The 17,653-nt window shown below is 35.7% G+C and overlaps 7 protein-coding genes across 7 annotated transcripts; 1 reads left to right on the forward strand and 6 right to left on the reverse strand.

Annotated features, from left to right (window-relative positions):
* Positions 1–1,599: 1,599 nt before the first annotated feature.
* On the reverse strand, positions 1,600–3,529 carry RO3G_02171 (uncharacterized protein; the record flags this gene model as incomplete). Its single annotated transcript, XM_067656762.1, has 2 exons — positions 1,600–3,358; positions 3,408–3,529. 2 exons carry the CDS (start codon positions 3,527–3,529, stop codon positions 1,600–1,602), a joined length of 1,881 nt encoding a protein of 626 aa, XP_067512863.1.
* A 1,333-nt stretch (positions 3,530–4,862) lies between these two features.
* On the reverse strand, positions 4,863–6,722 carry RO3G_02172 (uncharacterized protein; the record flags this gene model as incomplete). Its single annotated transcript, XM_067656763.1, has 6 exons — positions 4,863–5,407; positions 5,461–5,522; positions 5,569–5,858; positions 5,909–6,183; positions 6,234–6,608; positions 6,662–6,722. 6 exons carry the CDS (start codon positions 6,720–6,722, stop codon positions 4,863–4,865), a joined length of 1,608 nt encoding a protein of 535 aa, XP_067512864.1.
* Positions 6,723–7,901: 1,179 nt separating this feature from the next.
* RO3G_02173 (serine/threonine-protein phosphatase 2B catalytic subunit A1) lies at positions 7,902–9,271 on the forward strand (the record flags this gene model as incomplete). The annotated part of the gene is made up of 6 exons (XM_067656764.1): positions 7,902–7,986; positions 8,034–8,179; positions 8,230–8,447; positions 8,502–8,722; positions 8,770–9,045; positions 9,099–9,271. The coding sequence occupies 6 exons, from the start codon at positions 7,902–7,904 to the stop codon at positions 9,269–9,271; spliced, it is 1,119 nt and encodes a 372-aa protein (XP_067512865.1).
* Positions 9,272–11,688: 2,417 nt separating this feature from the next.
* On the reverse strand, positions 11,689–11,913 carry RO3G_02174 (uncharacterized protein; the record flags this gene model as incomplete). Its single annotated transcript, XM_067656765.1, has 2 exons — positions 11,689–11,722; positions 11,786–11,913. 2 exons carry the CDS (start codon positions 11,911–11,913, stop codon positions 11,689–11,691), a joined length of 162 nt encoding a protein of 53 aa, XP_067512866.1.
* A 1,645-nt stretch (positions 11,914–13,558) lies between these two features.
* RO3G_02175 (uncharacterized protein) lies at positions 13,559–13,970 on the reverse strand (the record flags this gene model as incomplete). Its single annotated transcript, XM_067656766.1, has 3 exons — positions 13,559–13,674; positions 13,726–13,841; positions 13,900–13,970. 3 exons carry the CDS (start codon positions 13,968–13,970, stop codon positions 13,559–13,561), a joined length of 303 nt encoding a protein of 100 aa, XP_067512867.1.
* A 176-nt stretch (positions 13,971–14,146) lies between these two features.
* RO3G_02176 (uncharacterized protein) lies at positions 14,147–15,427 on the reverse strand (the record flags this gene model as incomplete). The annotated part of the gene is made up of 5 exons (XM_067656767.1): positions 14,147–14,470; positions 14,615–14,957; positions 15,087–15,111; positions 15,221–15,274; positions 15,424–15,427. 5 exons carry the CDS (start codon positions 15,425–15,427, stop codon positions 14,147–14,149), a joined length of 750 nt encoding a protein of 249 aa, XP_067512868.1.
* A 1,506-nt stretch (positions 15,428–16,933) lies between these two features.
* RO3G_02177 (uncharacterized protein) lies at positions 16,934–17,452 on the reverse strand (the record flags this gene model as incomplete). The annotated part of the gene is made up of 1 exon (XM_067656768.1): positions 16,934–17,452. One exon carries the CDS (start codon positions 17,450–17,452, stop codon positions 16,934–16,936), a length of 519 nt encoding a protein of 172 aa, XP_067512869.1.
* Between the last annotated feature and the right edge of the window lie 201 nt (positions 17,453–17,653).

Raw genomic sequence — 17,653 nt, forward strand, 5'->3', positions numbered from 1 at the left:
TGTTGTCTGACAATGAGATTACAATGACTATTTTTTCAAAAAAGAATTTAATTCGGGTTTTCTTTTTTTTTTAAAAAAAATGTATTTACATTCTTTCAGAGATATTGGCTATTGAACTTTCTATAAATCTATAAGTGCAACTTGTATTGTTCATATTGAATATAAAAAGAAATGTTGAAGAAGAAAGAAAAAATAAAAATAAGAAAAGAGAGAGAATTCATTTTTTTTTTTTTTTTTTTTTCAACTTTGTACACACACGACCTTTACTTTTAAAGCACAAGTTCAATTCGAACGGAGATAAAAAAAATTTATTACTCAAAATTAGAGATTTTAATACCATTTAAAGATAAATTATTTACATTTGGATGCAAACAATTTTACTATAAATGGAAATTGCCAAGAGAAAAATATAAATTTATCCCTGGGATTAATAACCTGTTACACATCATTTAGATGAGGTCAAGGCTTTTATTTTCTCCAAAAATAGAATACAAAAAGCATGTCTTCTCCTCACAATGTCTGTCTAATTACCTTTACTTGGCTAAATTTTCCTCTTAAGTCATTTTTATATTTATTTTTAATGTAATTTATATTTCGTTTTTATTCATCTTTCTTTCATTCGGCTTAATCCTCAAATCAAAAGCTTCTTTGACTTTAACTTTCTTCTTTATCTATTCTTCTTTTCTTTAATTGCACTCGTAAGAAAAAGAGAGAGAAAGAGAGAGAATATGTTCAATGATTATTTATCGTCTGAGGCATGTAATCTATCCTCCCTCGTGCTTTTGATAAATAACAATTTTGAAACTGTTTTCATCTTATACTCAGCGCTATTCAATTTGGAAAGTTGCACAATTTGAACTTTTTTTTGGGGGAGGGAAAAAAGAAAGAAACGTTTGGTCTCAATTGAAAAGTTGATTTTTTTTTCTTCTATTTAGCTTTATTATTCATAGAGATTACAATTCATTATCACTCTGATTAAAGTATTCTTGACCAAACATGAGCTTTTTGTGTTCCTGTAACCCCATTCACCCTCTTTCTCTCTCTCTTTTTCTTCTTCCTTTCATATTGAGTTTCGTTTGCACGTTCTTGTGTTTACAGTCAATGTTAAAGCTCAGTTAAGAAATTTTCAATCGATACAAGTTTAACCTTGATTTATTCAGATAGTCCTTTTTACATGACAATCTCTGTCTCTGATTTAATGAAAAAGATGATGTAAAAGCATTTGAGTTTGAATTGAAACTGTTCAGGCTGATCTCTTTTTGATAGAAATACAAAACCTAGACAATTAAAAGGTCAAATAGAACAAGGAGAGAATGGACACAAGCTACAAAAGATGTTTTCCCTCTTATTTTTTTCTCTCTCTCGGCAATTTCTTTCTTTGTGAAAAAGGATCAACATTTATGTTAGTGTACAAATGTGAACAGCGTTGATCTTTCTTTGTAGCCATGTAGTACAGTGTACTACTCTACACGATATGTTTATCGAAATGCTTGATTGAGGCTTATTTATTCCTTTTCAGTCTGTCTGATGATGCTTACATTTATAAACAAGGCCATGAAAGTCAATAGGGTTGTCAACAGTACTTTATGTAAATAAAACTTATTTTTTAAGTGTACCAATAATAGCATAGGGTGCATACTTTTCTACTACATCAGGCTTATGCATCATATTGAATTCTTCTGTCGCGTCACGTCCAGCATAAATCATGATTGCTTTCTTTCCACCTGGATGATCAGCAAGGAAATCGGTTACATCCAATACCTGGCCATTCACCACAACCCAACAGTCATCCGCTTTATTATGTTTTCCCACATCAGCAAGTGTATATTCCTTTATCTTTTTTGGTTCATCCGCTTTCTTTACTTCTTCCTCCTTTTTAGTTTCTACGGCTGATGTCTCTACGGATCCACTGGTGCTTTGACTGCTGGTGGCTGCTTGAGGTAAAGCGATTTCTAAACTGACCGTGTTGTTTGGGTTCACTTGAATGTTGATACCCAGACCACCATTCAGGTGTTGACCGATAGCACCCAAACGTTGTTGAGCTACCTGAGTGTTGTTGATCAATTTAGAAAACAAGTATCGAGAAGCGGTCTGACCCGCGACACGACCAAAGACAACACAACCCAAGAGAGAGGATCCACCCAGACGATTGGCGCCGTGAACACCACCGCACATTTCACCCGTGGCAAATAAACCAGGGATAGGTGTGCCCTGAGTGGACTTGATCTCGGCATCAGGCGTGATCTCGACACCACCCATCGTATAGTGAAGGACGGGTTGCATAAGGGCCACATAAAAGTAATCGGTCATCTTGATGGGTACATTGTGAAAGAAACGTTTGCCCCAAGGATCTTTGACCTTACCCTCAGCAATGGCATTGTACGTATTGAATGTCTCCTCCAAGTGCTTGGGAGAGATGCCCATCTCCTTTGCCAAGGCTTCACCATTTTCAAACTTCTTCATCAAACCGCGACCGGCATAGTGACGGCAGTGCCATTCGATTTCTTTCGAGGCAGCCGTGTTGAGAACGAGACGGATGGGAAACTTGTTCTTGTTCATCATCCCCGTCACATAATCACGGTGACCCAGCTCATCACAGAACCGGTTACCGTCCGCGTCCAGCAAGAGACCACCACAGCCACGCAGGGCTTCAGCCGCCAAGAACTTGACCTTGGCATCCGGTTCCTTGGGATCCACAAGACCTGTTGGATGCACCTGGACCTTTTCAAGATCGATCGTGTTTGCACCAACAGCAGAAGCCATCTTGATACCATCTCCCGTACAGTGATCGCCATTCGTGGTGGATAGACCATAAAGTTCCGGACGATGCTTCTTCAGCAAGGATTTATCTTCTGTGAAATCGGCAGCATAACCTCCTGTGGCCAAGATGACCGGTCCATATTCTTTGTGTACCTGACCATCGGAGCCCTTGCCGACCAAGACATATTCGACACCAATGATGTTTCCCTGTTCATCCTTGATCAAATTATCCACCTTGGCTCTCTTGATGATCTTTGCCCGTTCAGGTTGCTTCACAGCCAATTCCTCAAATCCTTCCATCAAGGCATAGGTGATCGTCATGCCCGGGAATTGCTCCTTACCACGGTGCGTACGAGGAAAGGAGTGTCCACCGAGCCGAGAGACAAGAGAGAGGTCCAGGGTGAACTTGTCCTGAAGCCATTCGACAGCAGAGGCCGAACGACCGGTGAGCACACGAATCAAGTCGGGACGGGCCAAGTCACGTGCAGATTTCAGGGTGTCTTGGTAGAATTGTTCGACTGAATCCTTGATGTCGAGTGAAATCTGGGTACGTGTCAAGGCACCATTGATGCCTGAGGTGGCTTTGGTTGAATTTCCTCTAAGAAACAATTCAGTCTCTCTCTCATCTTTTATCTTTGTTTTCTTACCCAAAAAATGGATTCTTATCCAACAAAAGAACATTACCGCCTTGTTCAATGACAGTATGAGCTGCGGAAAGACCAGATAATCCACCACCGACAACAATGATTTGATTATTAAGTGAAGACATTGTAAGAATAAGTTAAGAAAAAAAAAAAAAAGTCTAAAATGAAATATTTTTATACACGCACACAAGAAAAGGCACATCAAGAAATCAGGTGGTTTGGTACAGAGTGGAGTGGGAAAGTTTATGATTCTTTTTTGTTTAGATTGCATGTGCCTCTCTCACACTATTTGAATAAGGTAAGACAGATTTCTAATTGTCATTTAATCAAGTATTAAATGAACAAACAACCAAGTATTAAAATTATACGTGTTTAAATTGGCATGAATTCATAAAGTCTATTACACATATTAGTCATTTTCATTACAAAATGAAATCTCCGTAAGACAAACTACTCTTTAAATTTGGTATATTCAATCACCTTTATTTTAATCCTAAAACAATTCATGGCCTTCAATTCATTTCGTTTCATATTAAGCCCAGTTGAATTTCATCTTGAACTTTCTTTTCTACTTCTCTATAGAACCTGACTAAGAAGAATCTTTAAGAATCGTACGATTATAATAAAACTCATCATCCAATCATTTACTGTCTTTATGCAACTCTCTCTCTCTCTCTCTCTCTCTTTATTATTATTTCCTTATTTTCATTCTTGCCCTGATATTTTACAACTGAGGCATTTATTCAACATGACCACATAGCCTATTGATTCACCCTTAAAGTATTCTTTGTTTTCAACTTTTACACATCACTCTTGACACGCGTCAGTAAAGTGCAGACGAGACATGAAGCTGTGCGTCTTTGTATAGTGCGCGTTAATAACAATCGAAACAACTAAAAAGAAATGACTGAATGATAATTAATAATAAACACGTCCACTTCTTGAGCTAACCCTATTTTTAAACACGCTCTTTTGTTTTTTCCCAACTCATTTTTGCCATTTTTGAAGAAAAACGTAAAGCTCAGATGACGCATTTGAATTTAAAAAAATAAGCCCAATAGCGCCCAGTGGTGATAATCCAAACAACCAAGCAGTATAAATAAAGGGAAAAAAAAAATAACAAGCTTTGGATGTTATTTGAATCCTTTTGAATAGAATTGTATCATGTCTCTTTAGGATAGCTTATAGGAATTGAATAGACAGTATCACTTGGCATTTCTAATAAACTTTTACCCATTTTCTATTTTATCACTATCCTTTGATACATGATTCGATACAAATTGCTTTTGACATAGATCCTTATTTTAAGCTCCATCTAAATACATACAGCAATCATCTCATGCTTGTGTCATTCCAATAGACTTGTCGGGTATTAGTTTTTCACAAAGAGTTTTGTATCATCTTCTTATTTATAAATCATTTCTTGAAAGAAATACAAAACATATTACACATATTCATTTATTCTTCCTCTGCGTCTGAAGTGGTTGCAGAAGAAGTGGTTGAAAAATTAAATATTTGCTTGTCATCCAACCATTTCTGAAGGTTTGTCGCGCTCAAGTTCAAGTTACGCAAGATACTTCTTGATTCGACCTTTTCATGTAACTCCATCGCATCAAACTTGTGTCTGTCAAAATCTGAAAGTGCTGTACTGCCGTTCTCGTCCACGAACTGAGTGATCGTTTCAGATAAGCTCTCTCTCATCTTTCGCAATTCAGCTGCTCCGTCTGGATTGCTCAAGGACAGATAGAGTGGTTTCAACGATCGATAGATGTCAACACTACTTTCAAGTAAAAGCACACAAGCATATTGAACAAAGGGTAGTATGACCCAAACACCTAATGAAAGTGAAAAGGAATGTTGATATCCTTGATAATAAAGATAGCTAAACAAGATAAACGAGTAAAATCCATAAAGAGTAGGTGTGCCGACCAGGGCAACCAGAATCTTCCAAGTAGCTAATACATCACGAGCAGCGATCTTGACCGAAGAACCAGCAAGTGCCTCTATAAAAAAAAATAAAATAAATATTGTACCCCTTTACTCCTTTTCCTTTTACCTTCTTGCTTCCTCTGACTGATAAACAAGATTAAAATAATCAAGGGTGAATTGATGATGATGCTATAAAGCAGTAAGTAAGACAGAAAGAAAGAAAGCAGTGACCTACGAAGGAAAACCAAAGAGTGCTAAGAAAAAGATTTTTAAAAGACGCGAAATCAAGACAGGAGCAGCAGAGTAAGCGGCTGTTTGTGTTCTAGCAACCTGATGATCTCGAAGGCCAAAGTATTTTAATGTGTTATTGTAAGCCTTGATACGTTCCGCCAAATCGACTAATCGAGGATCCTTTTCAAAATATTTGTAGCCCAGTAAGAATCTGCGATTGAGTTCAACCACTTGATCTATCTTCAATCGATGTTCTGCAGCGGGCTTATACAACCGACGAGCAGCAGCAATCGTCTATTTCATTCATCAATCATCTCAAATTTCAAAATTGCTTGTACACGTACCATCAACACATTATAACTCGGTGCATTCACCGTGACGCTCTTGAGACCATCATAACCAGCCTCCAAAAGAGCAGCAATCGCTTCACGCTTAGCCGTTCCTCCTTGACCGTAAGCTTCTACCCATTCGGGTTTGATAGAGATGGGCGCGCCATAGGATACAACAGCGCGGGATCTAAAGCGATGAGGATGGAAGTAGTTTAATCCAACTGGAACAATTTTAATATCGAGATCCTTATTTTCAATCATTGCTCCAAGTGCCATGATAGCAAATCCAGCTTCATCATCCTATTAGTATACCTTATTAAATAACATGGATAAAGCTTACCTTTTAAAGGAAGTAGTTCTGATCTATCATGGCTACCACCCTCAGGAAAGATCACGATACATTCACCTGTATTTAATCTTTCATGTACCTTGTCGTACAGTGTACTTTGATCTACATGAGGAATCACTTTATATGTACCCGAGCTCTTGATAAGCTCGATGGCCTCATCCGTCAGTTCTTTTTTCAACCTGAGTTGAGTATCAGAAATCACCTCGGTGACTTCAAATGAAACAGTCTTTGAAAGAACAATGACATCTCGTGCGGATACTTGTTGAGTGAATCGAGTGTCCTGTCCGCTCAACACGCATTCTTTTTTATCCGACACGAGTTTACCAGTGCCTTTGACTGCTAAATCTTGCGGACGGATCACTGGGACTGGACGGATGGATTGGTTTCAATAGGTGGGTAACAGAAGGATGTCTACTTACTTGCTTTAAGTGATTTAGCAATTGTTCCAACAATCTTTTTCTTGAAGGAAGATTGAGCCATAAGAGGAGAAAAGCGTCGAGGGTTAGAGATTATGACCAGACCGGGATCTACAAATCTATAGAATGAGAAAAGAGGAAATAAGCAAAAACGTACAGCAGGGCGTCCTATTCTTATTTTTCTTTACTGATTTGCGTGTGGAGCAACAATAAAGATACACGGTTTATCCATTGGTACATTGTCTGTTCCACTAATAGTAAAAGATCATCAACTTGCTGCTTTTGCTCTTTTCATATGTACTTGCCTCACTTTAATTTCTCTAAAGAATACGCTAGTGACTGATTTAAAGAATAATTTGATACCATCATAGGTGTCCATATTGAATAATAATAATAAAAAGAAGCTAGAAAAAAAGATGGAAAAAAAAATTCGAGTTTATAAACACTATGGCTTTGAATCTCACATGATAATTGCTGTTCATAAATTAATACAGAGACAGCATGGTTACACTTGCAATCATGAAATATTTTTTATGAGGGAAAAAATCACACTCTTTTTTCCACTCTGCCTAAAAATGGAAACAGAAACCACAAACTATGATGATAATCCTGCTTTGATGAGATTAAGAACTAAGCGAGACATACCACACATTGACTTTACTTTATTTACTCAAGAAGATGGAACTGTTGTTTCGACAAGAGATCGTGTCATTAAAGGTTTTCTTTTTTCTTTTCTTTTTTCTATATATATTTTGCTGTGTGCTTATGTGTTAAAATAGACGTTCCTGCTCCAGCTGTTGATCTCCCAACAGATGAAGAGTTTTGGAGCAAAGAAAAACCGGGATTGCCGGATATAAAGTTTTTGAAGGATCATTTTTATAGAGAAGGGAGATTGACAGAAGAGCAAGCACTCTTTATTCTCAAGAAAGGAACAGAGGTATTAAGACAGGAGCCCAATCTGTTGGAAGTGGGTGCTCCCATTACAGGTAACCTCTTCAGGATAGGGTGTGGATGTGTATTGACAGTAGATAGTTTGCGGTGATATCCACGGACAATATTACGATTTAATGAAATTATTTGAAGTCGGAGGTGATCCAGCAAACACAACCTATTTGTTTTTGGGTGACTATGTAGATCGAGGCTATTTCTCAATTGAGGCAAGTAATAAGTGGAGTGAGATTTAATGAACACTAAGCACGTTTGTTACTATTAATAGTGTGTACTTTATTTATGGTCTCTAAAGATGTGGTATCCCGATACATTCTTTTTGCTTCGTGGAAATCATGAGTGTAGGCACTTGACGGATTATTTTACTTTCAAAATTGAATGTAAGCTACTTTTGCATCAACCACTCAAATACTCAAAGCCTTCATAGGTCGTCATAAATATACAGAACTGGTCTATGATGCGTGTATGGAATCATTCTGTTCTCTACCGTTAGCTGCTGTGATGAACAAGCAATTCTTGTGTATTCATGGCGGTCTATCGCCCGAGTTACAAACATTGGATGATCTGAAAAAGGTAACAGACACATGGTTCGTTTGTGTGTCTGTACGCTGACATACAAACAGATTGATCGTTTTAGAGAACCACCGACTCATGGGTTGATGTGTGATTTGCTTTGGGCTGATCCTCTTGAAGAATTTGGTCAGGAAAAGACAAATGACTTATTTGTTCATAATCATGTCAGAGGATGTTCTTATTTCTTTAGCTATCATGCTGCTTGCCAATTCTTGGAAAGAAATAATTTGTTATCCATCATTCGAGCTCATGAAGCACAGGATGCTGGGTAAAGTAGAATTGACTTGTTCTCTTTGAAACTGTTCTGATATAATTTCTATAGTTATCGTATGTATCGAAAGAGCAAAACAACCTCTTTCCCTTCGGTGATGACCATCTTCTCTGCTCCCAACTATCTGGATTTATACAACAATAAAGCAGCTGTATTGAAATATGAAAATAACATAATGAACATTCGACAATTTAATTGTACTCCACATCCTTTTTGGTTACCCAACTTTATGGATGTTTTTGCATGGAGTTTACCTTTTGTAGGAGAAAAAAGTAAGCATAAGCGTGTCTTGGTCCATTGTTTTAATTCTTTGATGTAGTTACTGACATGCTGATTGCTGTATTGAATGTATGCAGTAAAGAAGAATTGGCTGAGGATGATGACCAGAAATTATTAGAGGATAAACCTCTTGTGGATGATGCTGAACAGCGTAGAATTGTGATTCGTAATAAGATTATGGCTGTTGGTAAAATGTCCAGAGTGTTCTCTGTATTACGTGAGAACTCTGAACGTGTTACAGAGTTGAAATCATTGTCTCCCACTGGTAAATTGCCCCTGGGCACTTTGGCTTTGGGTATGGAAGGATTGAGGACAGGTAAAGACTGGTAAAAGAAAAAAACGTAAAGGATGCTAATGATGAGTGTATAGCTATTACAACATTTGAAGATGCTAAACGATCCGATTTGGAAAACGAACGTTTTCCTCCTACACGTGAAATAAAGGAACAGATGATGAAGGAAGAAACAGACAATAAATTACGTACGGCAGTCAACGAACAAGATGAATTAATGGAGGAAGTGGCAGATACAATGCTAGAATAAATACAAACACAGCCTTGATACCATTCTTTTGTAACATTATGAAAAGCTGAATAAAGTACATATCTACTGTGCTTCCACTCTCAATTTACCAGATGTTTGAAAGCCCCGCCCAGTTTTTTGAAAAATTTTGGACATTTGTGTAAGATTGAATTGCCCAAAAGAATCAGACTGATTTGACCAAGTGTTTGAATCTAAGTTGCCCAGATTTTCGAACATAAATTGCCCATTTTTTAGAAATAATTAGACCACTTTTCTTATTTTACATATAGCCTTGTGGGTTATTTTATGCCTTAGGATATGCCTTAGGATATGGGTTAGAATATGCGTTAGGCTGTAGTTTACTAAATAAATATAGCATCAAATTCCCTGCTTACTAGCGAAGTCATGGATGCTATGTATTCTTAAACTGACAGTTACTTCTTTGAAAAAAAAAAAAGCCCTGCGATTATTGTATGAATCTGGACACGAATATACATACCATGTATTATGATTACACTAACAATTGATGATTTTTAATTAATTAACAAATAAAGATTTGGCCAGCCCATTTGGGCCGAAAAGAATGGCAATTTTTTTGTTAGGTAAGCTCCTTCAATTCCAACACTTGGGTCAAGATCCGAGAGCCAAAGACTTGTATTTTTATTTTTTATGTTTCCTAAAATGATTTCCATAATGTCAACGCCTTCAAATTCGCGTTGACGTCCAAAACGTAGTTTTCAATTGGAGCCCTGAAACCTCCATTGCGATAAGTGCCAGAATGTACGCCTTAAAACCGCTTGAAGATCGTCAGAATGATTTCACTTACTCTTTGTAGATACAGGAATAATACTCCAATGCTGTTCAAGTCAAAATCGCTCGAAGCTACACTGTCACTTTCCCACCAAAGAATCGGCCCATTTGGGCTAATTGATTTTTCTCAAAAACCGACCAACTTTCGAGAAGAAGGTTGTGAGGGAAAGTTCCTTGTTTTTTTTTTTACGAAAAAGATTCACACTATGTAGAAAGTATTCAATAGTATGTACATGAAAGGATGACTTGAAAAAACCATTTTTTATTGAAAAAAATGAGCTTCATGTTGATAGGGACGTCTGGGGAATGATAGCAAAGCTATCTGTTTCAAATAAACAAGTGTCTAGCCAACTTCGATTTTGCCGGGTCTTGGTTAAGAAGAATTCAGCGGGTCATGAATATCAGCGACTTGTAGTTTTAAAATATATGCCTGTACAAGTATAGGGATAATTGGTTCTCCAAATTTGCTAATTGACCTTGAGATGGACAGTCATCTATTACAAATAATCCTTGTAATGTACCCAATCCTCTCCGTACGAAGAACCCGCAAACTAAGGCCTATAACATATAGAATATATATATTTTAATAATGTTAAAATAAATTATTTATCATATTTATCTGAACAGATAATACCGTAGGTGTAAATATCTTTTGTGTTTGCTAAGTTCCTTTGTACGATTAAAGTATCAAGCATGTCTTTTAGTAGTTTGGGCAGCTTGGAAAAATTTTCACGAATTTTTTTTTCCAATTCCTTATTCTTCACTCCAACTTCCGAAGCGCAATACTCCATATTTATTTCATTGGTGGGGCCACTTTGTCTTATTAAGAGATCGCATCTGTATCCCATTTGTTTTCTAAGGCCTTCTTCGGCATCTCTTACATCTCGTTTATTGTTTTTTCTAATTGATGATGCTACCGAACAAGTTTCACCACTAATAATTACAATTAGTATTTAAATGGTTGTGCTGAATCTAGATATTACCGTACTACTTCGACATCTTTTACATTCCCAAAACAACGATCAATTAATCCCCAAATATGCGCATTATACCATTGTTCGTCATGATCGAATTCAAACGAGCCATCCTCATATTCTCGCAGCAATGTATATATACTGTGCTTTATCCAGTCCAAGTCAAACGATTTTGATCTATTATAAGATTTCTCCCATTCTTGTGTTTCATTTAATACGTCTCTCACTTCACTGGTATTTTGGCAATTGAATTTGTTTAAATATTTTTTGAAGTCATCTGGAAGTTCTTTTCCCATCCCAGCATTACGATACTTCGTTTTTCACATATATGTCTAAGTTATATAGATCTAGAATTAATGATTGTAATGGATGGTTTGAAAAACATGTTTTGCTAAAGCTGTAGAGCTTATCTTCAACAACAGTCCCTGTGGATAAAATCCATTTTTTACTTTCAATTAGTTTTTTGAAACCATTGTCAACTTCAGGATGCTTTTTCGGTTCTATTGAAGTTGTATAACAGTATGAGTTTTCCATATAATATGCTACAGCAGTCGCTCTATTCAAGGGTATCTGATTTAAGGGTGTTTTCTATTTATGGGTGTCTTTCTAAAGAACAGCATAGGTCAACAGCATAAATACCATTATACCACTATTCTATTTAAGGGTGGAACGCAAATATTTTTTACCACTAAATAAATTTTTTTTTTATAAGTGATGGTTTTTTGGAGTACTCTAACAATAAATTTTTTACTTTGTAAAATAAGATCGAAGATCTGTTTGCTCTATTGACTTACTTAATTCAGCACAAGAGTCAGCTAATTTCATTCGAATTCGGCGATGTAGTTTACGATCAAGATTGTCCAAAGGAACTTCGTACATGAAAATAGTTTCATAGGCTTCTCTCAACCGTTTTTTACACTCTACTATATCGACACGCTGCTCATCTTGCTCTGTATTATCATTTTCTTCTGTTTCATCTATGTTGCCTTCTGCCGTTTCTTCATTATTAGTCGTACTTGTTGTATAACATACTATCATCTCGCTTTCATCTGCTTCAAGGTTTAACTGGCTAACGTCAGTAACTTTGTTATCAAAGTTCCTGGAGAGATCTGGGAGCATTCCTTTTGTTGTTTCTGGTTTTACTTTAAGCCATGCATTAGCTAGAAAAAACATAGCTTGAGCTTAATCCATTTTGTAAACATTCGGATTATCCAACCTTTTACTGATGTACAGACATAAATCACGGTCGTACTGCTGGGCCCGGAAGTGTGCCTTAAAGTTGTCACTAATTCCTGTGTCTACAAAATATTAATGAGAAAACTATAAAACCAAAAGACAGCTTATATAGCATTTTATCAACAAATAATAGGTTACCTGCTTCAATAGCCTGTAGCTTGCTAGTCGTGTTTGCTAGGAGAAATATCAATTTAATATTGTTGAGCGGAATTCTTATTTTATGAACGGACGCATTATCCAAAAGAAGAGCAATTTTTCGATTCTGTCTTCCAAAGGCAACATTTAACTTTTTCACGTATGCTGTCATCCAAGCATTAGTAGAATAATGGTATTCATTTTCATGTTTTTTTTTTCCAGTTACAGTCATGGATAACAAATTAGCTCTTGCTTTAAAACATTTGGGGCTTTTGTGTTGCCCTTTATAAGTCTCATCCGAGTTACAGAGCAACTCAACTGCCAGACAGGTTTTACTATTTTTAGACCATCAAGCGGCTCGGAACATATGGTGCTTCTTGGTGGTTGCTGGTAATATAAACCTGTTTCATCAAAGTTCATGATATCTGTAGGATCACATGGCCCAAGAAGTTCTTCTATCTTCCTCAATTCGTTCTGAATGTTTTCAGAAGCGATGTCTACCGAGGCACTTTCACCATGCATTGGCCTGCATTTACTCCAATTCGCTTAAAAAGTTTGGTGAGCCATCTAGAAGAAACTGAAATTTCATTTTCAAGGATTGCATACTTTACTCAAGCAATAGGTCTTACATATCGAAGGATTGGGTCTCGATTGACTGACAAATTGTTATTGTTCATGTCTGCAACAAACTTTACTACTTCATGAACAAGTTGAGGATAGCGTGTTGTTTTGAGACTTTTGCCATCATTGACAACATTATTATTACTATATAACGTTTCAGCATTTTTGAGAGTGTTTGATATAGTCTGTTGGTTCTGTTTGATTAAGCCGGCCAGTAGCTTTTTGATCCAAAAGCTCAATTTTTTGAGAAAGAAAAGCATACACGTTTATTATTAGACATTTTTTTATACATAAAATCTAAACAAAGAAAACAACTTTTGATGTCATATATTTATTCTTGTCAAAGTTGTTTTGAGACTACGACTTGTATATTATCCTCACAGCATTTTTAAGTGGAATACAAATATAATTTTAGTTGTAAAAAAGATCAAATATCACATAAAAAAAAGTCAAAGCGAATAAAAGACTTTTTTTTATTCTTATTACTGTTCATGTTTTCTAATGTAGATATATCTCTCTTTCTTTTTTTAAACTACCAATTGCTGGCCTGTTCAACTTCTTCTAATTTCTTTGCATGTTTGTTGACAACTTGAATGAGGTTGTTGATTTTCAATTTATCTGCTTCTAAAGAAAGCTTTTGTCCATCACCTATACTTGAGCATTAGTGAAAGGCTTTTTTTTTGTAACAGTGATTCATACGGTAAACGACGTTAATACGAGAACTTGCAGTAGGATCAGTCAAGACATCAGTGGCTATTTTAATTGTAGGATTGATTTTACGTGATGCGTCGGTGGTGATGTGATTTAAAAATAATCTATTAGATTTAGCTGTTAATTCACATGTAGATCTTTGGTTGCCTTTTTTTTTTTTACCGAGAAGACTTTGAAGCAGTGTTGAAAGGAGCTAAAGCAACCTTAATTTCTGTGATTTGTTTCATAAACATTTTTTCTTCTCTACAAACAGGGGGAAAAAAGAGCTGGACAGTTGGAACACAGCCAAAAAAAAAAAAAGAAAACAACCAATGAAACCTACAGATTTATTTTTCCAAATAAAAAAAAATTTGAATAATGCGTATAGTAGCTTAAAATGCTTTTATTTTGAAAGAAGGGGGTATCATTTTTAATCTTCTTCCTCTTGTTGCTGCTCCGCCATTATACTTTCTATTGTATATTTCTCATTGTCACTGTCTTCTTCATACTCTTCTTTTGAGACACCATCTTTATTAATATATATCTTGCTTGCCACAGAGGCTGCTACGTTTTCTAACCAAGGAGGCAGTGGCGACTGGATTGTACCTGCCAAAACCATTTGTCGAAGTCCTTCAACCACGTTTGTGCCTTTCAAATTCATATCGATTTGAACGTTATTTTCTTCATTCTCATCATCCACCTCCATATCCTCTGCTAATTCAAAGTTATCATCAAGTTGTAGTGGAAGATTCAGCTATAATAATGTAAGTTACAAGAGAAAATTTAGGAAAACAATTGTACTTGCCTCAATATCTAGCGATCGATAACTAATGATTTCATCCGGTCCAAAGTAATTATTAATTGCCTCATAACGAGCTTTCATTTCTTCAATATCTACAGGCACAATACGTCTTCGTTTTTCACCAGGACTGACATATATATCTTCAAATCCTTTGGGTCTCTTTTGTCGAATATCCAATGGATTGGCATCTGTCTGGTTATTTCTTAATTGGCTAAAGACGCCTAACGATCGTTTGTTCATGATCTGCTTTGTCAGGTCCTGGATATGTGCAGCAGCTACTCTTTGTATCACTAACTTGTCGGCTGAAAAGGCGTTCAAGATGGCTTCACTCACATAGGCATGCATATCCTTGGCCCAACTTGAATGAACCAATAAATAAGCTGTCTCTGGATAATAAACAAGAAACCCGCTCTGTCTTTTGCTACGCATGGGTTCACCGCTACCAATATGTGAATCTGTATAAAACTTTAAATAGAACCAATATGTATCCATTTCCTTATTGTTGTACGCATACACATACTAGAAATAGTGAATAGAGAGAAAGCAAGTGGTATAGTACATAACTTACACAATCTTGTAAACTTGATAAAAAACTATCAAAATGTTGCTGCAAGGTTTTAATATCTAAAGTTAGATCTAATTGCCCTGAATCTGATAGATCGTTAGTAAAAAGATCTTTTGAACAATGTATAATTAACTTACTTTTCACAATTTCAATAATCTTCCATTTTCTTTCTGTTAATTTAGATGTTAAAGCTATAAACCAAAAAAAGTATAAGACGAATGTTATAAGGTTATGCTTGGGAAATTACATTGCATTTCTAGTTGAGCAACTTGAATGGCATATAAGCCTTCATTCTAAACTTGCAAATTCTATTGTTAGCTTAGGAACAGGCATACATTACACATATTAATTACCCAATCCACTTCCGTTATTCTTTTTAGCATGTCGCTCTTGTTTTTATGTGTTGCACTTGAAGTATAATTATCTAATCGACTTGTTCTATTTTTTGGACATAGTTCAGGCACATCAAACCATAAAGCGAGAGTTTTCCGTAGCGCAGATAGGGGAGTATACGATAAGATCCTATTGAGAGACAAATCGTACTTTATTAATTTCAAGTCTTTCTCTGTAAGCATGTCAGAATTAATGAAAAAAAAAGGGGGGGGGGGGAGGGGGACTTTGGCCATTCGAAAATTAAGACACCGGCTAACCAGGCTAGCAGCAATGTTTGTTTTAAGAAAGCTCTTTTGAAAATAAAGATTCCAGTCCTAATCTTATTAGTAAACAACTATACCGTTATTTTATATCTAAAATAACTATTTTGAATTCATTAAATTACAATGACATGGTCTCCTTATGTAATTATAATAAGTTATTAGATTGTTTGCACTTTTATATGTTTTTTATAGACTATCAATTTGATAGGTTTTAATTTTAGTTAGAAATCCTGATCTTTGCATATTACAAAGATTTGAGATTACTTTTTTTTTTTTTTTTTTTTTTTTTATGAAATGAAGATAAATAATAAGCCTAATTTTTCCAGCATATATCTCAAGTTTTGACTTTTTTCAATCCTTAGTATATATAGCATATGTATGATATGATAGTAATAAAAATCAATTAAATCACTAGTCTCGTCAAGGATAAATTGCATTACAAATAGTGGTGTTAAGAATTTGCTTGATGAAATTTAATAATCCAATTCTTATTTAGCTATCTCAAATTTTATAATCAAAGTTATTCTTATAAATCATCTATTAGGCCTAAAAAAAAACAGGCTACCCTTTTGCAAGTATGCATTTTTTTTGTGATAGTAATTAATTTTAACGGTCTGCATTGGCATAAATGATCGTAAACTTAACAATGAAATAAAATAATTTTTCACGATTGCTCAACATTGATACAACATAGTTGTTATTTGTGCACTCAATCCGTATCTAATTCAATTTGACTAGGATGAACAGCAATTGATAACTTTGGATTAGTTATTAATGCAAACCACTTGCCTAATAAATATAATAAATGTACGATTTGTTGTGAATTTTGTTAAAAAAGTTTATTATTGCTAATGTTAACATGCTCATTCAATGTACTTGAATTATTTATTTGAGTCATACGCCATAGTACAGTATATGAAAATAAATTGCTCGTCTTAATGCTTTACAATCACTATTGTAAATTTCATATACAATCTGTATATAGACACTTCAATTATTAGGATTAAGCCATGTGTATTTTTTAGACCGCAGGTTTTTACTAACATAACAATATTTAAAGCTAATGACTATACTGATTGACTTATAAAAGCATGCAAAGGAACGAAATCGTTAATTTTTATTTATGTTAAAGAAGGGAATGAAATCAAATATAGGACAAATGATCAAGATATATTGTAAAGAAATGGAAGGAGACTAGTCAATTTGAATACGTCTCTTGCCTTGGTTAGCAGCCTTTGGTACAAGTACCTTCAAAACACCATTTTCAAAAGAGGCCTTGATACCGGAAGAGTCAACAGGTGCAGGGAAGCTGAAGGATCTCTGGAAGCTTCCAGAGACTCTTTCATTTACCAACCATTTAGTAGGTGACTTAACATCCTTGGATACAGCTTTGGTTTGTTGTTGCTGCTGTTGATCATCATCTGAAGAAGATTCACGCTGGCTTTGGATGGAACCACTAAGAAGCAAGGTACGATCGTCCGTAATATCAATGTGAATATTGTTCTTGTCGTAACCAGGTAATTCAGCATGCAACTCATAACCCTCAGATGTCTCATGAATATCCGTAGCAGGGTAGCGACTTAAGGAACCTAAGTTGCTAGCGGAACCCAAAGAGCGACGAGCATCATCAAAGAAGTTGGGGTCTTCCAAAAGTGAGAATGCACGGTGCATATCACGGAAAGCGTCAGTAAAGAATCGGTTTGTAAGAGCCATATTTGATAAATTGTTAATTGATATAATGAACTGGAGAACTTTTGATTGTGAGAACCTAGCTGTCTTTATATATCTTTTGTCAAAGAAGAATCCAGAAATCAAACTTTGCGGAGTTGCCTTTTGCAGTATATTTTATGCAGCTATAGAAACTTCGAGTAAGCACATCAAGCTTCGAAAGATACGTCATGAAATAGAAATCAC

Source organism: Rhizopus delemar, genomic scaffold (assembly GCF_000149305.1).
Source record: "Rhizopus delemar RA 99-880 supercont3.1 genomic scaffold, whole genome shotgun sequence".
Lineage (NCBI taxonomy): Eukaryota > Fungi > Mucoromycota > Mucoromycetes > Mucorales > Rhizopodaceae > Rhizopus > Rhizopus delemar.